Source organism: Salmo salar, unplaced genomic scaffold (assembly GCF_965601325.2).
Source record: "Salmo salar unplaced genomic scaffold, fSalSal1 ptg000619l, whole genome shotgun sequence".
NCBI lineage: Eukaryota > Metazoa > Chordata > Actinopteri > Salmoniformes > Salmonidae > Salmo > Salmo salar.
The window spans coordinates 1514853-1542258 of NW_027675443.1; the positions used below are offsets into that span (position 1 = coordinate 1514853).

Sequence of the window (27406 nt, forward strand, 5' to 3'; positions counted from 1 at the left end):
TTTTTCCATCTATTACTGTACTGTCATATTGTGATCAATATTAAACATTTCCACCTCTCTTTTTCCATCTATTACTGTACTGTCATATTGTGATCAATATTAAAACACTTCCACCTCTCTTTTTCCATCTATTACTGTACTGTCATATTATGATCAATATTAAAACATTTCCACCTCTCTTCTTCCATCTATTACTGTACTATCATATTTTGATCAATATTAAAACATTTCCACCTCTCTTCTTCCATCTATTACTGTACTGTCATATTGTGATCAGTATTAAAACATTTCCACCTCTCTTCTTCCATCTATTACTGTACTGTCATATTGTGATCAATATTAAAACATTTCCACCTCTCTTCTTCCATCTGGTTGATGAACCTTTATTAGTCACATCTGTCACATCATTTCATTCAGTTGAATTGAGTTCATACAGAAACAAGATTGTTGTGTCAAGAATTTGACAAATAAACATTGTACAATATTTACAAACACCAAGAACCCAATAACAACCAGATCAGTGATGTGTAAATGAAACCAGTTTAACAACACAGTGGGGTGATTCATTATATTAACCTGTCTGGGAACCTGGGACGCTACAATATTTACAAACCCAATAACAACCAGATCAGTGATGTGTAAATGAAACCAGTTTAACAACACAGTGGGGTGATTCATTATATTAACCTGTCTGGGAACCTGGGACGCTACAATATTTACAAACCCAATAACAACCAGATCAGTGATGTGTAAATGAAACCAGTTTAACAACACAGTGGGGTGATTCATTATATTAACCTGTCTGGGAACCTGGGACGCTACAATATTTACAAACCCAATAACAACCAGATCAGTGATGTGTAAATGAAACCAGTTTAACAACACAGTGGGGTGATTCATTATATTAACCTGTCTGGGAACCTGGGACGCTACAATATTTACAAACCCAATAACTACCAGATCAGTGATGTGTAAATGAAACCAGTTTTTAGAACACAGTGTGGTGATTCATTATATTAATGAATGACTCTACATGACAATGTCTGTCAACTTCAATGGTGTTTATTCATGAATATTTACAATCATATGTTTACACACTAGATTGTAGCTAGATGTTTGTAAAGTAGATGTTTACACACAACATTGTTGCTCCAGTGTGTCTTACTGTCACGATCTGTCCTTGTGATTGTCTCCACCCCCTCCAGGTGTCACTTATTTTCTCCAGTATATTTATCCCTGTGTTTCCTGTCTCTCTGTGCCAGTGTATAGATCCCTGTGTTTCCTGTTTCTCTGTATCAGTATATGTATCCCTGTGTTTCCTGTCTCTCTGTGCCAGTGTATTTATTCCTGTGTTTCCTGTCTCTCTGTGCCAGTGTATTTATCCCTGTGTTTCCTGTCTCTCTGTACCAGTGTATTTATCCCTGTGTTTCCTGTCTCTCTGTGCCAGTGTATAGATCCCTGTGTTTCCTGTCTCTCTGTGCCAGTGTATTTATCCCTGTGTTTCCTGTATCTCTGTGTCAGTGTATAGATCCCTGTGTTTCCTGTCTCTCTGTGCCAGTGTATTTATCCCTGTGTTTCCTGTCTCTCTGTGCCAGTGTATTTATCCCTGTGTTTCCTGTCTCTCTTTGCCAGTGTATAGATCCCTGTGTTTCCTGTCTCTCTGTGCCAGTGTATTTATCCCTGTGTTTCCTGTATCTCTGTGTCAGTGTATAGATCCCTGTGTTTCCTGTCTCTCTGTGCCAGTGTATTTATCCCTCTGTTTCCTGTCTCTCTGTGCCAGTGTATTTATCCCTGTGTTTCCTGTATCTCTGTGTCAGTGTATAGATCCCTGTGTTTCCTGTCTCTCTGTGCCAGTGTATTTATCCCTCTGTTTCCTGTCTCTCTGTGCCAGTTCGTCTTGTATGTTTCCAAGTCAACGTTTTCCCTGTTCTCCTGCTTTTTGCATTCTCCTTTTTCTAGTCCTCCTGGTTTTGACCCTTGCCTGTTTCTGGACTTTGTACCCGCCTACCTGACCATTCTGCCTGCCTTGACCACGAGCCTGTTGTAAGACTCCAACCATCTGCCTCCTGTGTCCGCATTTGGGTCTTGCCTTGTGCCTTGATACTTACTGAACATGACCATGATTAGAGTGAAACGTTATGTTGTGTTTGACACAGGGACAACCTGACACAAGGACACTGAGGAGTCATCATACCAAACCCTAAACCCTGGATAGAGGGGCTCAGTGAACGTGGTGTGGAATGTGTACAGGTGGGTCAGTGTGTCAGAGGAGACTCTGTAGAAGGACAGAGTGCCGGCTGGCCAGTCCAGATACACTCCTACTCTGTGGGAGCTGGAGGAGGGGACGTCTATGTGATTATTATTGTGCCTGGCAGTGTAACGGTTGTCAGAGCAGAAGAGACTCCAGGACTTGTCATTGTATCCAATCCTACAGTCATCACCCTCTCCTCTCCTGCTGATTCCTTTATATGTCACTCCTATATCAGCCCCACTCCCACTCCTCTCTACCTCCCAGTAACAGCGCCCAGTCAGACCCTCTCTACACAGCACCTGGTACCAGTCCTCAAATCTCTCTGGGTGATCAGGATACGGCTGGTCCTTTCCACTACGTGTCACCTTTCTGTTCTCCTCAGACAGAGAGAGGAGTCTGTTTATTGTGTTTGGGTCCAGTGTGAGATCACATACATCTGATGGATGAAACCAGACACAATATTAGAAATTATCATCATTCACATTAGAATGTTAAATCACTTTTCACTAATTAATTTAACCTCTCTGGGACATGTGGGACGCTAGCGTCCCACCCGTGGGACACACTATTCAACAGCCAGTGAAATAGCAGGGCGGCAAATTCAAAACAACAAAAATCTCATAATTCAAGTTTCTCAAACATACAACTACTATATCCCATTTTAAAGATACACTTCTCGTTAATCCAACCACATTGTCCGATTTCAAAAAGGCTTTACGGTGAAAGCATAGCATTAGATTATGTTAGGACAGCTCCGAGACAAGAAAAACCACACAGCCATTTTCCAAGCCAGGAGCGGCGTCACAAAAATCAGAAATACAGCTAAAATTAATCACTAACCTTTGACGATCTTCATCAGATGACACTCCCAGGACTCAATGTTACACAATACATGTATGTTTTGTTCGATAAAGTTCATATTTATATCCAAAAACCCCATTTTACATTGGCGCGTGAAGTTCAGAAAATGTTTTGCCTCCAAATCTTCCGGTGAGTGAGCACATCAATTTACAAAAATACTCATCATAAACGTTGATAAAATTTACAACAGTTATTGTGTCACGTCCTGGCCAGTATAAGGGTTAATTAGTATTGTAGTTTGGTCAGGACGTGGCAGAGGGTATTCGTTTTATGTGGTTCGGGGTGGTGTGTTTGTTAAAAGGGTGTTTGATTTAGTATTTCCGGGTTTTGGTTTATGTTTAGGTATTTCTATGTTTAGTCTAGTGTGTCTGGTTCTATGTTGAGTTAATTGGGGTTGGACTTCCAATTGAAGGCAGCTGTTTGGTGTTGCCTTTGATTGGAAGTCCTATATTAGTTGGGTGTGTTTGTCTTGTATTTTGTGGGAGATTGTTCTGTGTTTCGCCTTGTACCTTACCAGACTGTTTTTGTTGATCGTTCGTGTTTTGTTATTTTTGTACGTTCATTTTGAAAGCAAATAAACATCATCAAGATGAGCCTGCACATACCTGCTGCGTTTTGGTCCTCCTTCACCGACGACAACCGTGACATATTGAAAGAATTATAGATACACTTCTCCTTAATGCAACCGCTGTGTCAGATTTCAAAATAGCTTTACAGCAAAAGCACATTGTTCAATATTCTGAGTACAGAGCTCAGCCATCAAAGCAAGCCATACAGTTATCCAACAAGTTCTGGAGTCAACAAAACTCAGAAATAGTATTATAAATCTTCACTTACCTTTGCTGATCTTTGTCGGAATGCACTCCCAGGACTCCCACTTCCACAAGAAATGTTCGTTTTGTTCGATAAACTCCATATTTATGTCCAAATACCTCCATTTTGTTCGCGCGTTCAGATCACTATTCCAAAGGCACAATGCGCGAGCGCAAAACTACAGACGAAAAGTCAAAAAGTTCCATTAACATTTGTAGAAACATGTCAAACGATGTTTACAATCAATCCTTAGGGTCAATTTATCATAAATATTCAATAATATTCCAACCGGACAATAGCGTATTCATTACAGAGGAAAAAGAAAGGAACGGCACGCCTGTGTGACCACGCAGTAAACAACTCATTGGTCTCAGGCAGTCCACTTGTTGAGTCACCTCTTATTCTCTCCCCAGTAACAGTAGAAGCATGAAACAAGGTTCTAATGACTGTTGACATCTAGTGGAAGCCTTAGGAAGTGCAAAATGAACCCTAAGTCCCTGTATACTGTATAGGCAATCACTTGAAAAACTACAAACCTCAGATTTCCACACTTCCTAGTTAGATTTTTCTTAGGTTTTTGCCTGCCATATGAGTTCTGTTATTCTCACAGATGTCATTCAAACAGTTTTAGAAACTTCAGAGTGTTTTTTTATCCAAATATACTAATAATATGCATATCCTACCTTCTGAGCCTGAGTAGCAGGCAGTTTACTACGGGCCTTTCATCCAGACATCAAAATACTGCCCCCTACCCTAGAGAAGTTTAATCTAGATGTTTCTAGGTATCAAAAGGAGAAGTTAAGGTAACTTGAGACTTGTTGAATTATCATATGTTATACTGTATGGTAATATAAAACACACTTATTCACATAAATTACACACACACACATTTCTAATGTAATAGGAACACGCCACACACACACACACACACACACACACCTGTATGCATGCATTAACACAAACACACATTTCTTATGTAACATGAACACGCCACACACATGCACTCACACACAGACACACACATTGTCAAAACAACTCTTAGTAAACTTTGGTGTCCCTGATTTCAGCTTCTGTAGAACTACAGCTGATATTTAATATGACCAAGTAAGTAATGATGGTGGTCTTTGACTTTGACTTAACTTGATTAAGACTTATTCTTAGTCATATTCTTCACAGCAGTCAATACTCACATTTTCTAAGTCCAGGTTTCATTGTGTACTCTCCACCATGTTCCACACTGTAGCGGTAAGCAGAAGAACAGACAGTCATTGAGTGATACACGTGAACTCTCTCACACACACACACACACACACACACACACACACACACACACACACACACACACACACACACACACACAGTCAGCATATAACTTTTTGCAAGTGTTGGTAAGAATGTTTGTCTTAACTAGCCTGATAAGTCAAACATGTCTGATGTGAACATTGACATACATCCTCTACATACTTGAGAATCTCCAGTCTGCAGTGTGGATCCTCCAGTCCAGCAGAGAGCAGTCTGACTCCTGAGACTCCTGGGTGATTGTAGCTCAGGTCCAGCTCTCTCAGGTGTGAGGGGTTTGACCTCAGAGCTGAGACCAGATAAGCACAGCCTTCCTCTGTGACTAGACAGCGTGACAGCCTGCAAAGAGTAAAATCATATTAAAATTCACACTGCTATTTTTTGGTGGTGAAAAGCGGCAGTATAGTTTTTTCAACATATTCAGATACATCAGTGTCCTGAAACCTTCCATATCTATTCATAAATGGATGTTTCATTATTAGAAATGACAAATGATCAATGTATTGCCTGCAGATAGAAAAATGTACATTACAAATACTTTAAAAAGCAGTATCAGTCAGATTTAGGTTGTATTGAGTATACAGTCTAGAGGTCGACCGATTAATTGGAATGGCCGATTAATTAGGTCCGATTTCAAGTTTTCATAATAATGGGTAATCAGCATTTTTGGACACCAATCATGGCTGATTACATTGCACTCCACCAGGAGACTGCGTGGCAGGCTGACTACCTGTTATGCGAGTGCAGCAAGGAGCCAAGGTAAGGTGCTGGCTTGCATTAAACGTATCTTATAAAAAACTATCAATCTTAACATAATCACTATTTAACAACACATGGTTGATGATATTACTAGTTTATCTAGCTTGTCCTGCGTTGCATATAATTGTTCATCATTGAATCATAGCCTACTTCGCCAAACGGGTGATTTAACAAGCGCATTTGAGAAAAAAGCACAATCGTTGCACGAATGTACATAACCATAAGCATCAATGCCTTTCTTAAAATCAATACACAGAATAATATTTTTTTAAACCTGCATATTTAGTTAAAAGAAATCCAGGTTAGCAGGCAATATTAAACTAGGGAAATTGTGTCACTTATCTTGCGTTCATTGCACGCAGAGTCAGGGTATATGCAACAGTTTGAACCGCCTGGCTCGTTGCGAACTAATTTTTCAGAATTTTACGTAATTATGACATAACATTAAAGGTTGTGCAATGTAACAGGAATATTTAGACTTATGGATGCCACCCGTTAGATAAAATACGGAACGGTTCCATATTTCACTGAAAGAATAAACGCTTTGTTTTCGAAATGATAGTTTCCGGATTTGACCATATTAATGACCTAAGGCTCGTATTTCTCTGTGCTATTATGTTATAATTAAGTCTATGATTTGATATTTGATAGAGCAGTCTGGCTAAGTGGTGGTAGGCAGCAGCAGGTGCATAAGCATTCATTCAAACAGCACTTTCCTTCGTTTGCCAGCAGCTCTTCGCTGTGCTTCAAGCATTGAGCTGTTTATAACTTCAAGCCTATCAACTCCCGAGATCAGGCTGGTGTAACCGATGTGAAATGGCTAGTTAGTTAGCGGGGTGCGCGCTAATAGCGTTTCAATTGGTGACGTCACTCGCTCTGAGACCTTGAAGTAGTTGTTCCCCTTGCTCGTCAAGGGCCGCGGCTTTTGTGGAGCGATGGGTAACGCTGCTTCGAGGGTGGCTGTTGTCGATGTGTTCCTGGTTCGAGCCCAGGTAGGGGCGAGGAGAGGGACAGAAGCTGTACTGTTATACTGGCAATACTAAAGTGCCTATAAGAACATCCAATAGTCAAAGGTATATGAAATACAAATGGTATAGAGAGAAATAGTCCTATAATTCCTAGAATGACTACAACCTAAAACTTCTTACCTGGGAATATTGAAGACTGTTAAAAGGAACCAACAGCTTTCATATGTTCTCATGTTCTGAGCAAGGAACTTAAACGTTTGCTTTTTTACATGGCACATATTGCAGTTTTACTTTCTTCTCCAACACTTTGTTTTTGCATTATTTAAACCAAATTGAACGTTTCATTATTTATTTGAGGCTAAATTGATTTTATTGATGTATTATATTAAGTTAAAATAAAAGTGTTCATTCAGTATTGTTGTAATTGTCATTATTACAAATAAAATTAAAATAAAATTAAAATCGGCCGATTAATCGGCCGATTTTTGTTCCCCCAATAATCGGTATTGGTATCGGCGTTGAAAAATCATAATCGGTCGACCTCTAATACAATCCACGCCATATCTATTTTGACAGTGGAGCTAACATTTTAAATGTGGCTCTATAGTCCAGCATTTTGGATTTCAGATCAATTGTTTCATATGAGGTGACAGTATATAATTTCACCTCTTATTTGAGGATATTTGTATTAATTTGTTTCACAGTTTTGAAATGAAAGGACTTTATGTATCTAGTCCCCCAATTTTAAGAAGTCATAAGTATTCTGACCAATTTACTCATTGTGTATTAAAGTAGTCAAAAGTTTCGAATTTGGTTGTTTTTTGCCCAATATTAAAATGGTGGATGATGACTGGAGTAATTTTCAGTCTAAGTGAGTAGATAACATGTTTCTAAACACTACTAAATTAATATTGATGATACCATGATTAAGAAAAATCATGAATGAGTCATGAATAATAATAATGAGTGAGAAAGTTACAGAGGCTTCAACAAAACATGCTAACCTCTCACCATTACCAATAACAGAGGCCACAACAAAACATGCTAACCTCTCACCATTACCAATAACAGAGGCTACAACAAAACATGCTAACCTCTCACCATTACCAATAACAGAGGGGGTCTGATCTTCGTGCCTCTGTAACTTTCTCATTCATCATCATTCACTATTCATTCATGATTATTCATAATCATGGTAGCATCCACATGAATGTAGAAGTGTGTCATGATCGTCATAAAGGACAGACCAAGGTGCAGAATGAGTTGAGTTCCACATCTTTATTTAAAGTGAAACTTCCAAAAACAATGAAACATGAAAGCTGTGGTGCAACATACACACACAAAACAATATCCCACAAACGCAGATGGGGAAAATGGGCTACCTAAATATGATCCCCAATTAGAGGTAACGATTACCAGCTGCCTCTAATTGGGAACCATACAAACCACCAACATAGAAATACAAATGCTAGAAACCCCCCTAGTCACTCTCTGACCTTGTCACGTCCTGACCGGTAAAAGGGGTTATTTGTCATTATAGTTGGTCAGGGGGTGTTTGTTTTATGTGTTTTGGGTTTTTGGGTTATAATCTATGTTATTCTATTTCTATGTTTATTCTAGGTTTTCTATTTCTATGTTGGAATTGTTTGGGGTTGGTCTCTAATTGGAGGCAGCTGAATCTCGTTGCCTCTGATTAGAGACGATATTTAAGTAGGGGTTTTTCTCATTATGTTTTGTGGGTGGTTGTTTCCCAGTATAGTCTGTGCACCTTACGGGACTGTTTACGTTGTTTGTTTCTTTTGTTCAAGTGTCATGTCTTTAATAGATTAGAAGATGATCAATATACCTGCTGCGTTTTGGTCCACTCAATACAAGGACTGCGACAGACCTATACAGACCTATACACCATAGAGAACCCAGAGGGCTCTCTATGGTTAGGGCGTGACAAAGTGTTCAGAAACATCTTCTATTCTTACTAACAATACAAGTGAAGTGACTCCAAAATGACAGTACATTATTCACCATTCAGTTTCTATTAGGAAAAACAATTAAAAACACAACCAAGACAAACTGCAAATGTATTCAACAAGTTAGTAGAATCACAAGCTTGATGTAGTCACTGCAGGCAAACAATATTGGACTAAACACTAAACTTTTGATTAAATGAATTTGTCCAAATAATTACGACTTTTTCAAATGGGAGAACTACGTACATAAAGTGCTTTCCTTTCTAAACAGTACAATATACAGTACCAGTCAAAAGTTTGGACACACCACATCATTCAAGGGGTTTTCTTTATCTTTACTATTTTGTACAGGCTTGGGTGGGGGGTTATAAATGGCATCCTGTTCCTTTGTTCTGTGGAGAAAAGTTGTGGAGAGGGGAGACTGAACATCTGAACATCTACCTCCCAGCATAACATCTTGATTTGTCCTTCTCATATAAATCGATTTTTCTCCCCGATTTGCTTTGGAGTTTCTGTTATTGAAGAATAACATAAATTGCTAACAAGTCTAAAACTTTGCACATACACTGCTGCCATCTAGTGGCCAGAATCAAATTGCACCTTAGCTGGAATAATATACTGCTCAAAAAAATAAAGGGAACACTTAAACAACACATCCTAGATCTGAATGAAAGAAATAATCTTATTAAATACTTTTTTCTTTACATAGTTGAATGTGCTGACAACAAAATCACACAAAAATAATCAATGGAAATCCAATTTATCAACCCATGGAGGTCTGGATTTGGAGTCACACTCAAAATTAAAGTGGAAAACCACACTACAGGCTGATCCAACTTTGATGTAATGTCCTTAAAACAAGTCAAAATGAGGCTCAGTAGTGTGTGTGGCCTCCACGTGCCTGTATGACCTCCCTACAACGCCTGGGCATGCTCCTGATGAGGTGGAGGATGGTCTCCTGAGGGATCTCCTCCCAGACCTGGACTAAAGCACTCCTGGACAGTCTGTGGTGCAACGTGGCGTTGGTGGATGGAGCGAGACATGATGTCCCAGATGTGCTCAATTGGATTCAGGTCTGGGGAACGGGCGGGCCAGTCCATAGCATCAATGCCTTCCTCTTGCAGGAACTGCTGACACACTCCAGCCACATGAGGTCTAGCATTGTCTTGCATTAGGAGGAACCCAGGGCCAACTGCACCAGCATATGGTCTCACAAGGGGTCTGAGGATCTCATCTCGGTACCTAATGGCAGTCAGGCTACCTCTGGCGAGCACATGGAGGGCTGTGCGGCCCCCCAAAGAAATGCCACCCCACACCATGACTGACCCACCGCCAAACCGGTCATGCTGGAGGATGTTGCAGGCAGCAGAACGTTCTCCACGGCGTCTCCAGACTCTGTCACGTCTGTCACGTGCTCAGTGTGAACCTGCTTTCATCTGTGAAGAGCACAGGGCGCCAGTGGCGAATTTGCCAATCTTGGTGTTCTCTGGCAAATGCCAAACGTCCTGCACGGTGTTGGGCTGTAAGCACAACCCCCACCTGTGGACGTCGGGCCCTCATACCACCCTCATGGAGGTCTGTTTCTGACCGTTTGAGCAGACACATGCACATTTTTGGCCTGCTGGAGGTCATTTTGCAGGGCTCTGGCAGTGCTTCTCCTGCTCCTCCTTGCACAAAGGCGGAGGTAGCGGTCCTGCTGCTGGGTTGTTGCCCTCCTACGGCCTCCTCCACGTCTCCTGATGTACTGGCCTGTCTCCTGGTAGCGCCTCCATGCTCTGGACACTACGCTGACAGACACAGCAAACCTTCTTGCCATAGCTCGCATTGATGTGCCATCCTGGATGAGCTGCACTACCTGAGGGCCAACCTGAGTCACTTGTGTGGGTTGTAGACTCCGTCTCATGCTACCACTAGAGTGAAAGCACCGCCAGCATTCAAAAGTGACCAAAACATCAGCCAGGAAGCATAGGAACTGAGAAGTGGTCTGTGGTCCCCACCTGCAAAACCACTCCTTTATTGGGGGTGTCTTGCTAATTGCCTATAATTTCCACCTGTTGTCTATTCCATTTGCACAACAGCATGTGTTCAAGAGCGAGCTACAGGTTGTGCGCCCCAAACAAAACAGTCCACTTGGCTTGACTCTCATTCTGAATAGCCGTACTTCTTCATCTCTCAAAGGAAAAACATCAACCAATTTCTAAAGACTGTTGATATCTAGTGGAAGCCATAGGAACTGCAACCAGGTCCCTCATAAATCTAGTTCACCATAGAAAAATAATTGAAAACACAGTGAACTCAAAATAAAAAATCCTGGATGGTTTGTCCTCGGGGCTTCGCCTGACAAACAGGTTCTGTTATACTCACAGACATAATTCTAACAGTTTTAGAAACTTTAGAGTGTTTTCTATCCAAATCTACCAATTATATGCATATCCTGAGCCTGAGTAGCAGGCAGTTTACTTTGGTCACGCATTTCATCCGGACGTCAAAATACCGCCCCCTATACCAAAGAAGTTAAACAAATCAAAATATATTTTATATTTGAGTTTCTTCAAGTTAGCCACCTTTGCCTTGATGACAGCTTTGCACACTCTTGGCATTCTCTCATCTAGCTTCATGAGGTAGTCACCTGGAATGCATTTCAATGAACAGGTGTGCCTTCTTAAAAGTTAATTTGTGGAATTTATTTCCATCTTAATGGGTGTGGTAGGGGGGTATGCAGATGATAGCCCTATCTGGTAAAATACCAAGTCCATATTATGGCAAGAATAGCTCAAATAAGCAAATAGAAACAACAGTACATATTTACTTTATTAACACTTTTTTGGTTACTAATATGTGCTATTTCATAGTTGTGATGTCTTCAGTACTACTGTACAATGTAGAAAATAGTAAAAATAAAGAAAAACCCTTTAATGAGTAGGTGTGTCCAAACTTTTGACTCGTACTATATATGTATGGGCACATATTTTTTTCAAAATTCTCAATACTGCCCCCTAGCCCCAACAGGTTAAATAAAAGATGACATTCTGTACTGTCACCTAATATGAAACCTTATATCTCAAATTCAAAATGCTGGAGTAAAGTGCCAAATTTAAAACTGCATGCTTCACTGTCCAAATACATATGGTGTGGACTGTGTGTGCCTGGTAAACACATGTGGATCTGGTGAACAGTTATCACTTGTTGACAAACTACAGGAATACTGACCTCAGAGTCTCCAGTTTACAGTGGGGATTCCCCAGTCCAGCAGAGAGCACGCTTCACTCCTGAATCCTTCAGGTCATTGTTACTCAGGTCCAGCTCTCTCAGGTGTGAGGGGTTTGACCTCAGAGCTGAGACCAGAGAAGCACAGCCTTCCTCTGTGACTCCACAGCCTGACAGCCTGACAAAGAGATCATCATGACTTCACAAACACACTGTTCATTTAACTAGTAGTGTAGAAGGACAATGGCAGATGCATTTGGTTTATTCTCTCAAACAACATATAAATTAATCTTCCGTCTCCTATAATTGTATGGTCATAATGTTATACTAATGTGAAAATCAATGCATTTATTTAATATGTTTTTCAATATAATATTATATACATATTATAATACATATTTTTCTCTAAACTTCATATTTCTTCCTGATGATTAGATCTTATATGTCATTTTATGTACTCACAGAACAGCTCTGGAGGCTTTGACCACTGGCAGCAGCCTCAGAAGACCTTCCTCTGATCTGGAGTATTTCTTCAGGTCAAACACATCCAGCTCCTTTTCTGAAGTCAGCAACACAAAGACCAGAGCTGACCACTGTGCAGGTGACAGTTTGGCTTCTGAAAGACTTCCTGATCTCAGATAGCTTTGGATCTCCTCCACTAGAGAATGGTCATTCAGTTCATTCAGACAGTGGAACAGATTGATGCACCTCTCTGGAGAGGGATTCTCCCTGATCTTCTCCTTGATGTACTTGACTGTTTCTTCATGGCTCTGTGAGCTGCTTCTTGTCTTTGTCAGTAGACCTCGTAAGTGCTTCTGATTGGACTCCAGTGAGAGGCCCAGAAGGAAGCGGAGGAAAAGGTCCAAGTTTCCTGTCTCACTTTGTAAGGCTTTATCCACAGCACTCTTGTAGAAAGTAACTTCAGGCTCGTCTTTTGTTTGCAGTTTGTTCATTCGATTCTCATTGTTGTTGAGGAACACATATACAGCAGCCAGAAACTCCTGAATGCTCAGATGAACAAAGCAGTACACCTTGTCCTGGTACAGCCCACATTCCTCTTTAAAGAGCTGTGTGCACAATCCTGAGTACACTGAGGCTTCATTAACATCAATACCAGCCTCTTTCAGGTCTTCTTCATAGAAAATCAGATTGCCCTTCACAAGCTGTTGAAAAGCCAGTTTTCCCAGTGACAGAATGCTCTCTTTATTCCAGTGTGGACCTGTCTCTTCTTTCCCAAGATACTTTTCATTCTTCTGTTTGGTATGAAACACAACAAGGTGTGTGTACATCTCAGTCAGAGTCTTGGGCATCTCTTCTCTCTTATGTTTCAGCATGTGTTCAAGAACTATTGAAGAAATCCAACAGAAGACTGGAATGTGGCACATGATGTGGAGGCTCCTTGATGTCTTTATGTGTGAGATGATTCTGCTGGCCAGGTCCTCAGAACTGAATCTCTTCCTGAAGTACTCCTCCTTCTGTGGGTCATTGAACCCTCGTACCTCTGTCACCTGGTCAACACACCCTGAAGGAATCTTATTGGCTGCTGCAGGTCGGGTAGTTATCCAGAGGAGAGCAGAGGGAAGCAGATTTCCCTTAATGAGATTTGTCAACAGAACATCCACTGAGGTTGACTCTGTGACATCACAACAGATCTTGTTCTTCTGGAAGTCTAGGGGCAGTCGGCACTCATCCAGGCCATCAAAGATGAACAAAACTTTGTACTTGTTGTAGTTGGAGATTCCTGATTGTTTGGTTTCCATTGAGAAGTGATTAAGAAGTTCAATGAAAGTGTGTTTGTCCTCTTTCATCAAATTCAGCTCCCGGAAAGGGAATGAAAATACAAATTGGACATCCTGATTTGCTTTTCCTTCAGCCCAGTCCAGAATGAACTTCTGCACAGATACTGTTTTTCCAATTCCAGCAACTCCCTTTGTCAGCACAGTTCTGATATGCTTGTCTTGTCCAATTAAGGGTTTGAAGATGTCGTTACATGTGATTGCAGTCTCTGGTCTTGCTTGTTTCCTGGTTGTTGTCTCAATCTGTCTCAGCTCATGTTCATTATTGACCTCTCCTGTTCCACCCTCTGTGATGTAGAGCTCTGTGTAGATCTTATTGAGAAGTGTTGGGTTTCCTTGTTTAGCGATCCCCTCAAATACACATTGAAACTTCTTCTTTAGATTAGATTTGAGTTCACGTTGGCAAATCACAGCAAGCTCTTCTGAATCTAGATATAACACAGAGGATATTAATATTAATAGTCTGTTTTAATGCCTACAGTATTGTAGAACTGTTATAAAGTTTTAAATTATAATAATTTCTTCTCTTAACTGACTATATAAAATGTGTAAATGTTTTCATAACGCATTACAGACTGGTGTGACTGATTATATTATTGTCTCTGTCTCTGTCTGTCTCTCTCGGTCTCTGTCTCTCTCTCTCCTCTGTCTCGCTGTCTCTCCTCTGTCTCGCTCTCTTGCCTCTCTTGCTCTCTCCTCTGTCTCTTGCTCTCTCCTCTGTCTCTCTCTCGCTCTCTCCTCTGTCACTTGCTCTCCTCTGTCTCTCTCTCGCTCTCTGTCTCTCTCTCCTCTGTCTCTCTCTCCTTTGTTTCTCTCTCACTCTCTCCTCTGTCTCTTGCCCTCCTCTGTCTCTCTCTCCTCTGTCTCTCTCTCCTTTGTTTCTCTCTCACTCTCTCCTCTGTCTCTCGCTCTCCTCTGTCTCTCGCTCTCCTCTGTCTCTCTCTTGCTTTCTCCTCTGTCTCTCACTCTCCTCTGTCTCTCTCTCCTCTGTCTCTCTCTCTCACACACTCTCTCTCTCTCTCACTCTCTCTCTCGCTCTCCTCTGTCTCTCGCTCTCCTCTGTCTCTCGCTCTCCTCTGTCTCTCGCTCTCCTCGCTCTCCTATGTCTCTCTCTCTCTCTGTCTCTCAATTCAATTAAATTTGCTTTATTGGCATGACTTAACAATGTACATATTGCCAAAGCTAAGTTTGGATATTTACAATATGAAAATAGTAAGAATCAAAATTGTCAACGGGACAACAGGTTGGTTGGTCTGTCAGACACTGTCCCTCAACTTATGGCAGCAATGTAGTGCACTGCCAACCCACAGCTCTCTGCGTCCTCCCCCAACAGGATGGGTAGCCTACTCTCATCAGAGAGGTCTTTGAAACCTTAAATAAGGGTTTCAAATTTGGGGAAATGACACTCTCTAATTGTTTTATATTTTTTACATTTTGTCAGGAAATGCAGCTGTCTCAGGTTCTGCTGTTGTGCAGTGGTTGCACAGCGTTTCCTCTACAGGGAGCCAGGTTTTCCTGTCGCTCTCTCTCTCTCTCTGTGTGTCCGTCTCTCTCTCTCTCTCTCTCTCTCTCTCTCTCTCTCTGTGTGTCCGTCTCTCTCTCTCTCTCTCTCTCTCTCTCCTCTCTCTCTCTCTGTGTATCCGTCTCCTCTCTCCTCTGGCTCTCCTCTCTCCTCTGGCTCTCCTCTCTCCTCTGGCTCTCCTCTCTCCTCTGGCTCTCCTCTGGCTCTCCTCTGGCTCTCCTCTGGCTCTCCTCTGGCTCTCCTCTGGCTCTCCTCTGGCTCTCCTCTGGCTCTCCTCTCTCCTCTGGCTCTCCTCTGGCTCTCCTCTGGCTCTCCTCTGGCTCTCCTCTGGCTCTCCTCTGGCTCTCCTCTGGCTCTCCTCTGGCTCTCCTCTGGCTCTCCTCTCTCCTCTGGCTCTCCTCTCTCTCTCTCTCTCTCTCTCTCTCTCTCTCTCTAAGTTAATCACCACAACACATCCCTGCTGCTACTTGATGAGGTCACTAGGTGTTGTGTTAAGGCTGCTACAATATCATTGAGTTACACAGCTACTTTAGCTGTACTTTAGCTGCAGCTTTTAAATGTTATAAAACAGCATTCAACATGAGGCAGACAGATCTTACATTTCTCCAGTGTGTCAGCAAGCTCCTTCTGGTTCATTATCCTCAGGATGTGCAGTGTGATCTTCAGAGCCCCCTCTCTGGCACTGCTCTCCTGCTTCTCATCTTCAGCATCCACCACTTCCTTATCCTGCTTCTGACTCTCAAAGCCTTCTGGGAGTTCTGGGCTAAGAATCCTCTTGAACATCTTCAGCTCGTTCTTCACAAATGTTATAATTTTCTCTTCAAGCATCTGAAATAAATCAAGTAATTAAGTTAAGTAAGAGAAGAAATGTTTTCTCATTAACACATTAATGAATGATTGACAGATCAACTTTACTTGAGGTAAACAAAAACAAATGTACATAACAGGACCACATACACTGAATATGGAGTCCAGGTCTGTTTGATGACCCTGGGAAGACTGACCACTGAGAATCTCTGACTCTGATCTCTCCTGTTGGTTTCTGTGGACAAAACATGAGATTACATCTCCTCATCCAGGGAGTACACACACACACACACACACACACACACACACACACACACACACACACACACACACACACACACACACACACACACACACACACACACACACACACACACACACACACACACACACACACACACACACACACACACACACACACACGCACACGCACACGCACACACACCACTGTCTCTAGTCAGAAATCACTGACCATGACCCATGAGTTCTTCTTACCTTCGTTCAGTAGAAAAGTCTCCCTCTCTAAAGTTTAGAGGATAACCCATAGACTGGTCACTCTTCATGGACACACAGCTGGGAACAGGAGAGGCTGGTTTCTCCTGCTTGATTGGGCTTCAACACAACAGAGACAAACATTACATCTCTCATCTACTCTGAGATCAGATGGGAAACATAAGAAGAGTTTCATTCCAAAAAGCTATATATCCATTTTCAGAAATGTTGATAAATTAGCTTTTATTGTTTAAAGAAGTTATGTTTATGTTAATGTATGTTTTTTTGCTAACCTGCTTCTATAAACCAATGAGGAGATGCAGCGTGATCTGCGTCACAAATAGAAGTGACTTCTAGACGCTCGTGGGAGCTTTTTAATAAGGAAATTAATTTAGCGACGCCAACGTTGTAGTCAGCCTGTCAGCCCGGTAAAAAGCTGGTGACTTCACCCTGCCTTCTCCAGGGGCATGTTGAGGTAAATTTAACTAACCAGGTAACCAGGTAATCTAACCAGGAGGGTTCATGATGTAATTTATTGGTGGGCTGGAAGATGCACTCTTGTCTTTTCTATTCCGAGGTTGTTTACTCCCAATATCAGATATTAAGATGATGTTTTATAATGTATGTATACTAAGGTTGAGGTTCTGGCTAGTGATAATTTACCACGGTTCAATAACTGCTGTTGAGGCGCCCAAAAATAATATTCAAAAGTTCGGTCCTTAGACACAGAGGTTAAACACTAAAGTTATTGTCCATCTAGTGAAGAGAGGAGAACCGGACAGAGGTAGCCAGCATCCGTCAACGAGAGAGGGAGGATAGGATAACTAGGATGCTGCTGGTAGAGTAGCTAGCTAGCTTACCTAGCTGTACCGACTAGCTAGGATAACTAGGATGCTGCTGGTAGAGTAGCTAGCTAGCTTACCTCGCTGTACCGACTAGCTAGGATAACTAGGATGCTGCTGGTAGAGTAGCTAGCTAGCTTACCTAGCTGTACCGACTAGCTAGGATAACTAGGATGCTTCTGGTAGAGTAGCTAGCTAGCTTACCTAGCTGTACCGACTAGCTAGGATAACTAGGATGCTGCTGGTAGAGTAGCTAGCTAGCTTACCTAGCTGTACCGACTAGCTAGGATAACTAGGATGCTGCTGGTAGAGTAGCTAGCTAGCTTACCTCGCTGTACCGACTAGCTAGGATAACTAGGATGCTGCTGGTAGAGTAGCTAGCTAGCTTACCTAGCTGTACCGACTAGCTAGGATAACTAGGATGCTTCTGGTAGAGTAGCTAGCTAGCTTACCTAGCTGTACCGACTAGCTAGGATAACTAGGATGCTGCTGGTAGAGTAGCTAGCTAGCTTACCGAGCTGTACCGACTAGCTTGGATAACTAGGATGCTGCTGGTAGAGTAGCTAGCTAGCTTACCGAGCTGTACCGACTAGCTTGGCCAGCTAGCAGGTCATTCGTCTGTCCCTCATCTCGAGGATGATGACAAATCCAGTGAACCACAAATTGAAACAAGGATAGAGAGTGAAAAGGATCTAGCTACACTCATACTGTCCCTGACCGTAAAGCAAAAAGCAAATTGAACAATAATATTAGGCGTTTCAACACTGTAACAAACTCTGTCGTTGTTCCCCAAGATCACCTCAGCCCACTCTGCGCATATCCGGACAATATGCTTGGCGCCACACTGGACGTGGACGCAGGCAGTTCTGTTCGGGAACGCGGGAAGTTCCAGAATGCGGACATGATCAGTGCAACACAATCAACTAAACCCAGTCTTCACAGTGGGTTACATTAGTAATATTCATTTTTTTATTATTATGTTCAACAAACATTCAAAGTTTTTTTATAACAATATTTTGAGGACTGGGCCCATATCCACAAAGCGTCTCAGAGTAGAAAATTGTTCGTATAAGTGCTGAGAATAAAGACATTTTACACTTATGGGTATAAATTAAAGCTATGCATGAAGTCTCTAGTCCCACCTAGTCAGCAGATATTTAGGACAACTCGTGAGCTGTCCTAAGTATTTAAGAGTTAACAGCAGGTGTCTTGATAATACTATAGAATAATGCATCGAGTCAGTGGTTCCTGCGCCACATGTAATTGCTTTGGGAGTTGTCATGACTTCCACCGAAGTCGGTTCCTCTCCTTGTTCGGGCGGCATTCAGCGGTCGGCGTCACCAGTCTTCTAGCCATCTTCGATCCACTTTTCATTTTCCATTTGTTTTGTCTTGTTTTCCTACACACCTGGTTCTCATTTCCATCATTACGTGTTGTGTATTTAACCCTCTGTTCCCCACCATGTCTTTGTGTGGAATTGTTTGTTGTAAGTGCTTGTGCACGTGTTTACTGGTGCGTGTCAGGTTTTGTACTCATGTTGGTTATTTCTTTATGACATTGGATTTGAAATTAAACTGCTCCGGCTATTACTTAGATCTGCTCTCCTGTGTCTGACTTCACTGCCACCAGTTACGCACCCCTTACAAGAGTGGTTAAAAATAATGTTTGATATTTCTATATAATCAAACCATAAATATTATAGACCTACATGCAACAGTATGTATTGTGCTTTTGGCAGTGATTTATGTCTAATAATTATGTATAACAAGTGATACCATGTATGTCTGCATAGCATTTGGTCTTCATTTTGTCAGATTAACTCATGCTTATTTCTGAAGATTAACTCAGGTTTTCACCCAGCGGCTAAGGAGTTGGAGCTGTGGCAGGAGTTGGACCTGTGGTCGAAAGGTGGCTGGTTTGAATCCCGGGCCGGGCGCTGGAAAAAACAGGTGGAATTGATCTGACCACTGGAGGGCTGCTGGGTTCACATCCTCAAAACATTCACCTTTCGTTGATCAGAACTCTAGAGGTTCTTCTTCACTGAACCCAAAAATATATATATAACTTTTAGTGATTCCATATATTAAGGAAGTGATAGAAGCCTTTTTGGTTCTATAAGGAACCTTCTTTTATAAGAGTGTATAATAAACACGTTTTTCTTTTGATTATTTAATTATCAACATCATGTTATTTCAAGATATCCCTTTGGAGCGCAACATCACATTGTTAAAAAACAATCATAATTTGGGCATGGCTATAAATTGGGCAATTGAAGGCATCTAGGGCGTAATATGTGTTCAATGAAAATGAACATTGTATGCAACGTTGTAGGCAACATTATTGGCAAGGGGCTTGATGCCTACTATGCCAAAGCTATTTAGAGTTGTTAAACGGGTGTGAAGAGTGTGTTGATATAAAGGTAATATTGTCAAAATTCTGCTTGTAACAACGATCAGAAATGGTTAAAAAAATATGCATTCCATTATATTAGGCAATAATTAACCTCTATGGGACCGGCGGGACGAATTCGTCCCACCTACGTAACAGCCACTGCCATCCTGTGGCGCGATTTTCAAAATCTTCAAAATCATATTACTTCAATTTCTCAAACATATGACTATTTTACAGCCATTTAAAGATAAGACTCTCGTTAATCTAACCACACTGTCCGATTTCAAAAAGGCTTTACAACGAAAGCAAAACATTAGATTATGTCAGCAGAGTACCAAGCCAGAAATAATCAGACACCCATTTTTCAAGCCAGCATATAATGTCACCAAAACCCAGAAGACAGCTAAATGCAGCACTCACCTTTGATGATCTTCATCAGATGACAACCCTAGGACATTATGTTATACAATACATGCATGTTTTGTTCAATCAAGTTCATATTTATATCAAAAACCAGCTTTTTACATTAGCATGTGACGTTCAGAACTAGCATACCCCCCGCAAACTTACGGGGAATTCGCTAACATTTTACTAAATTACTCACGATAAACGTTCACAAAAAGCATAACAATTATTTTAAGAATTATAGATACAGACCTCCTCTATGCACTCGATATGTCCGATTTTAAAATAGCTTTTTGGTGAAAGCACATTTTGCAATATTCTAAGTACATAGCCCAGGCATCACGGGCTCGCTATTTAGACACCCGGCAAGTTTAGCACTCACCATAATCATATTTACTATTATAAAAATGTCATTACCTTTTGTTGTCTTCGTCAGAATGCACACCCAGGACGTCTACTTCAATAACAAATGTTGGTTTGGTCCAAAATAATCCATCGTTATATCCGAATAGCGGCGTTTTGTTCGTGCGTTCCAGACACTATCCGAAATAGTAAAGAAGTGTCGCGCGCTTGGCGCAATTCCTGACAATAAAATTCAAAGTATTCCATTGCCGTACGTCGAAGCATGTCAACCGCTGTTTAAAATCAATTTTTACGTCATTTTTCTCGTAGAAAAGCGATAAAATTCCGACAGGGAATCTCCTTTTCGGCAAACAGAGGAAAAAATCCCAAAGGCGGGGGCGGTCGGGGTCACGCGCATAAGCTAGTGTCTCTTGATGGGCCACTTGAGAAAGGCGATAATGTGTTTCAGCCTGGGGCTGGAATGACGACATTCTCTTTTTTCCCGGGCTCTGAGAGCCTATGGACGACGTGGGAAGTGTCACGTTAGAGCAGAGATCCTTAGTAAATGATAGAGATGGCAAAGAAGTTCCAGAAATGGTCAGACAGGCCACTTCCTGTAAAGGAATCTCTCAGGTTTTGACCTGCCATTTGAGTTCTGTTATACTCACAGACACCATTCAAACAGTTTTAGAAAATTTAGGGTGTTTTCTATCCATATGTAATAAGTATATGCATATTCTAGTTACTGAGTAGGAGTGGTAACCAGATTAAATCGGGTATGTTTTTTATCCAGCCGTGTCAATGCTGCCCCCTAGCCCTAACAGGTTTTAAGACTAGGCAAAGTGGTCGTGTCATGTGAAAATTCTATCAAATGTCTTACATTGCAACGAGTACAGTCAGGAACCCCTGCAGTACCTCCACAGACCCCGGATTGAGAACCCCTGATTTAGCAGATGCTCTTATCCAGAGTGATTTACAGTAAGTGCATTCATCTTAAAACTTCTTAGGGATAGGGGGCAGTATTTTCACGTTCGGATGAAACGTGCCCAAATTAAACTGCCTCTTACTCAGACCCAGAAGGTAGGATGTGCATAGTATTAGTAGATTTGGATAGAAAACACTCTGAAGTTTCTAAAACTGTTTGAATGATGTCTGTGAGTATAACAAAACTCATATGGCAGGCAAAAACCTGAGAAAAATCCATTCAGGAAGTGGCAGTTCTGAGAATTGTAGTTCTTATTTTGGATCCCTATCAAAACTACAGTGACTAAGGAGTGACGTTGCACTTCCTAAGGCTTCCAATGGCTGTCAACTGCGTTTTGAAACGTGGTTCATCCTGTTACTGGACAGAGAAGAGCAGTTTATCAGTTGCTTGTCTGAGGACACGGGATTTGGTAATGCGCCATCCCGTCAGCGCGCCGTGAGCTGTTCCTTCTTTTCTTTCTGGAATGAATACGCTATTGTCCGGGTTGGAATATTATTGCATTTCTACGGTAAAAATACCCTAAAGATTGATTGTAAACAGCGTTTGACATGTTTCTACAAACGGTAATGGAACTTTTGAACTTTTCGTCTATGGGTGTTCCCCCCCCGCCTCATGACCCCTAAACAGAGATCCAGCATGTTGGTTGTGTTCTGGACCCACCAACAAAACGGAGGTATTTCAACATAAATTATCGAACAAATGAACATTTCTTGTGGAAGTGGGAGTCCTTCCGAGTGCATTCCGCCGAAGATGAGCAAAGTTAATAAAATATTTTGAACATATTTCAGTGTTTTGTCAGCCGTGGCTGGACGGCTAACTGTATAGCCTTTGGGGCTCTGTACTCAGAATATTGAACAATGTGCTTTCTCCGTAAAGTAATTTTGAAATCTGACAAAGCGGTTGCATAAAGGGGTAGTTAATCTATAATTCTTAAAATAATTGTTATATATTTTGTCAACGTTTATGATGAGTATTTATGTAAATTATGTAAATTGATGTGGCCATTCACCGAGGGTTTTGGGGAGAATACATTTTCTGAACGTCACGCGCCAATGTAAGATGGGGTTTTTGGATATAAATATTAACTTGATAGAACAAAAAATGCATGTATTGTCTAACATGATGTCCTAGGAGTGTCATCTGATGAAGATCATCAAAGGTTAGTGCATAATTTTAGCTGGTTTTCTGCTTTTGGTGATGCTATCCGTGCTTGGAAAATGCCTGTGTTGTGTTGTGTTGTACGGAGGTGCTACCCTAACATAATCTAATGTTTTGCTTTCACCGTAAAGCCTTTTTGAAATCGGACAATGTGGTTGGATTAACGAGAAGATTATCTTTAAAATGCCGTATAATACTTGCATATTTAAGGAATTTTAATTATGAGATTTTTGTGTTTTGAATTTCGCGCCGTGCTTGTTGTCTAATCAATCCCGCTAACGGGATCCTATCTCGAAGGGATCCACAACAGTTAAGATAGCTATTTATTTTGGAAATAAACATAATCAATTCTTCATAAAATTGTCATCTTACCTCTTAGCTTTGGTGTCATGTCCCCCAGAGAGATGCATTTTAGAGGCAGGGCCCCCCTCCTCTCTCTCCCCAGAGAGACTCATTTTAGAGCACTGACCCCTAAACAGAGATCCAGCATGTTGGTTGTGGTTAACACAGTGACAACTAAACAGAGATCCAGCATGTTGGTTGTGGTTAACACAGTGACAACTAAACAGAGATCCAGCATGTTGGTTGTGGTTAACACAGTGACAACTAATTATTGTTCTCATTTATTCATTATCTCTTTGAGAAATAAAACATTAACTAACAGCCATAGAAACAGTCAGGTGATTTAATGCATCACATGAACATGTTGTTGTGACATTTGATCTCCATGGTAACTGTCAATAATAATAATAAGTCACTGTTTGTTAAGGTAGTTATAGACAGAACAACAACAACAATAATAATAATAAAAATAATAAGTCACTGTTTGTTAAGGTAGTTATAGACAGTACAGCCAAGCCGGAAGGTAGATAGACAGTCGCCAATAATAATAATAATAATAATAAGTCACTGTTTGTTATTAAGGTAGTTCTAGACAGTACAGCAACACAAGGCCATGTCTCACACTTATTTTTATTCACTAACAGTAGGCTATTTATTGTCTTTCAATCTGTTCTTTTCTAAATGTATCTGAGAACGTAGACAGAAGGGCTAAAACGGACATGATTGATCTGAGGGGGAAATCATTGATCCATTCAGAAAGTTTTTTTGCATCAAGTAAGAGATGTTAAATCATGTAAAGTAGGCTAGGTTATAATGTATAATAGCAGTTTGTTAGTGATATGCAGATCAAGGTCTATACCTCGGCTATAGCCTACATATCATAGATGACCAGTCTAAACCTGTTCAGATCAACATAACGTTATAGTCCTACCAGTAGCAAGACAGAGAATGTACTGTATATAACCTACATATCATAGATGACCAGCCTAAACCTGTTCAGATCAGTTCACATAATGTTATAGTCCTACCAGTAGCAGGACAGAGCATGTACACTATATATACAGAAGTATGTGGACACCCCTTCACATTTGTGGATTCGGCTATTTCAGTCACACCCGTTGCTGACAGGTGTATAAAATCGAGCAGACCGCCATGCGGTTCTCAAGGCTCCATAGACAAACATTGACAGTAGAATGACCCGTACTGAAGAGCTCAGTGACTTTCAACGTGGCACCGTCATAGGATGCCAGTCAGTTCGTAAAATGTCTGCCCTACTAGAGCTGCCCCGGTCAACTGTAACTGCTGTTATTGTGAAGTGGAAACGTCTAGGAGCAACAACGGCTCAACAGGGAAGTGGTAGGCCACACAAGCTCACAGAACGGGCCCGCTGGAGTGTGGAAGCACATAAAAATGGTCTCTACCGAGTTCCAAACTACAATGTCAGCAAAATAACTGTTAGTCGGGAGCTTCATGAAATGGGTTTCCATGACGAGCAGCCGCACACAAGATCACCATGCGCAATGCCAAGCATCGGCTTGAGTGGTGTAAAGCTCACTGCCATTGGACTCTGGAGCTGTGGAAACGTGTTCCTTGGAGTTTTGAATCATGCTTCACCATCTGGCAGTCCGACAGACGAATCTGGGTTTGGCGAATGCCAGGAAAACGCTACCTGCCCGAATGCATTGTGCCAACTGTAAAGTTTGCTGGCAGAAGAAAAATGGTCTGGGGCAGTTTGGGTAAGGCCCTTGACCGTTTCAGCATGACAATGTCCCTGTGCACAAAGCGAGGTCCATACAAAAATGGCTTGTCGAGATCGGTGTGGAAGAACTTGACTGGCCTGCACAGAGCCCTGATGTCAATGACTTATCAAGAGAACAACCCTGGTCATCCGTACTGCCTCTGATCTGGCAGACTCACTAAACACAAATGCTTCGTTTTTAAATGATGTCTGAGTGTTGGAGTGTGACCCTGGCTATCCTTAAATTAAAATAACAAGAAAAATGTGCTGTCTTGTTTGCTTAATATAAGGAATTTTTAATTATCACTACTTTACTTTTACTTTTGATGCTTATTATGTATATTTTAATTATATTTGAAACCAAATACTTTTAGACTTTTACTGAAGTAGTATTTTACTGGGTGACTTTCACTTTTAATTGAGTCATTTTCTATTAAGGTATCTTTACTTTTACTCCAGTATGAGAATTTAGTACTTTTTCCACCACTGTTCTAACGTTCTAGAGACATATGAGCCACAGTTTCAAAAGACATTTTGTAACTGCTAGGCTACAAAGTTACTTTCAATTTCATTTAAGGATATAAAGTAACGGTCACTGGGTGAATTCGTTTTGCATTGCCCGGCTCCCCGGGTGAGCAGAGTTTACGCATTTTATACCATTTCATTGGTCCTTAAAATAAATGTCCACTCACCTGTAGCACCGGGCCATGCAAAACGAACTTCCCACTGTCGCAGGGCACTGAGACACAGAGTTCTAAACCCAGACGCGTTTCTTCAAGACATCTCTCTTACATTATTTTAGATAAACATATAATTTACTTGTAACCAGGTTTAGCTGTGTTTTTTTTCCTCCAAAATGTGAGTTACTGTAGGCCTTTAATAATTATAAACAGGCCTACAAACCCAAAAGGTTTTAATTTCAGAATGTTCATTTGTATGCCTCAAATATTAAACTGTCTTAAAATATTTGATGATTAGTTGAATCAGGTGTGTAAGTGCTGGATAAGAACCAAAGGATTGAGAAACCCTGAGATAAACATAAAACCATATAATGTAAAAGCTCCTCCACCATCTTTACCAGACGTTTTACTGATAACATGTAGACCTACTGATTAGTTTCCACTTTGAAAACTGCTGTCTGTCAGCAACTCAGCTCAAGTAGCAGTTCTACTAACTAGTAATGTATCATTACATATATTAATTATCTTACTCTGTCCAATAGAATAAATTATTTTTCATAAACACTTACTTTATTTTTCAATAATCTCCATATACTGTTTTCTGCTCTGTCGTGTCAAAATGGATCCTGAACAAAAGAACAACTTCACTTTCTGTTTCAATCAGCCGCCTCCCCACCCTGATAATAAAGTGTTTTATTGGTATCTTCCACTAGATGGCAGTAAACACCTGCTGTAACTACACTTTACAACTATGTGTTTGGTTTTATACAGGCAGTGTCCCAGAGGAGGAGTGCTGATCTAGGATCAGGTCCTCCTGTCCATGTAATCTGATTCATTATGATCTAGGATCAGGTCCCTCCTCTCCATGTAATCTGATTCATTATGATCTAGGATCAGGTCCCTCCTCTCCATGTAATCTGATTCATTATGATCTAGGATCAGGTCCCCCCTCTCCTGATCCTAGAGGAGTTTATTACAGACCTCTAATTGGGTAGGTGGAGATATAGATTATAATACATAAGGACCTATAATAGACTAGGTGGAGATATAGATTATAATACATATAGGTCTACGTGTATATGATCATAGTTTATATGCTGTATATATAGCCTACCATTACCTTACATTATTTCTGTAGACTACTACTGTATCATATTGACATGCTGCTTGGGTTCTGTAGACTACCACTGTATCATATTGACATGCTGCTTGGGTTCTGTAGACTACTACTGTATCATATTGACATGCTGCTTGGGTTCTGTAGACTACTACTGTATCATATTGACATGCTGCTTGGGTTCTGTAGACTACTACTGTATCATATTGACATGCTGCTTGGGTTCTGTAGACTACTTAACAGAGGGATGTATTGTGACAGGTGTGATTATCTGCTTGGGTTCTGTGGGCTACTTAACAGAGGGATGTATTGTCTGAAGGTGTGTTTATCTGCTTGGGTTCTGTGGGCTACTTAACAGAGGGATGTATTGTCTGAAGGTGTGTTTATCTGCTTGGGTTCTGTGGGCTACTTAACAGAGGGATGTATTGTGACAGGTGTGTTTATCTGCCTGGGTTCTGTGGGCTACTTAACAGAGGGATGTATTGTGACAGGTGTGTTTATCTGCTTGGGTTCTGTGGGCTACTTAACAGAGGGATGTATTGTCTGAAGGTGTGTTTATCTGCTTGGGTTCTGTGGGCTACTTAACAGAGGGATGTATTGTCTGAAGGTGTGTTTATCTGCTTGGGTTATGTGGGCTACTTAACAGAGGGATGTATTGTGACAG

The 27406-nt window shown here is 41.1% G+C and overlaps 1 protein-coding gene across 1 annotated transcript; it reads right to left on the bottom strand.

Annotated features, from left to right (window-relative positions):
- Positions 1 to 2668: 2668 nt before the first annotated feature.
- LOC106589983 (NLR family CARD domain-containing protein 3) lies at positions 2669 to 26299 on the bottom strand. Its single transcript, XM_082972270.1, has 10 exons — positions 26195 to 26299; positions 23238 to 23336; positions 16746 to 16862; positions 16401 to 16485; positions 16043 to 16271; positions 12588 to 14349; positions 12129 to 12303; positions 5390 to 5563; positions 5116 to 5162; positions 2669 to 2687 (listed from the first exon to the last, which is right to left on the bottom strand). Exons 2-7 carry the CDS (start codon positions 23318 to 23320, stop codon positions 12144 to 12146), a joined length of 2436 nt encoding a protein of 811 aa, XP_082828396.1. The 5' UTR covers positions 23321 to 23336; positions 26195 to 26299; the 3' UTR covers positions 2669 to 2687; positions 5116 to 5162; positions 5390 to 5563; positions 12129 to 12143.
- Positions 26300 to 27406: the final 1107 nt, after the last annotated feature.

Excerpts from the sequence above, each read along its gene's own strand:
- LOC106589983 (XM_082972270.1), bottom strand. The coding sequence starts at position 23,320 with ATGAGTCTCTCTGGGGAGAGAGAGGAGGGGGGCCCTGCCTCTAAAATG. Across the intron at positions 16,863-23,237 it reads CATGACACCAAAGCTAAGAG|CCCAATCAAGCAGGAGAAAC; the intron begins GTAAGATGACAA and ends GTTGTGTTGAAG. Across the intron at positions 16,486-16,745 it reads GACTTTTCTACTGAACGAAG|AAACCAACAGGAGAGATCAG; the intron begins GTAAGAAGAACT and ends TTTTGTCCACAG.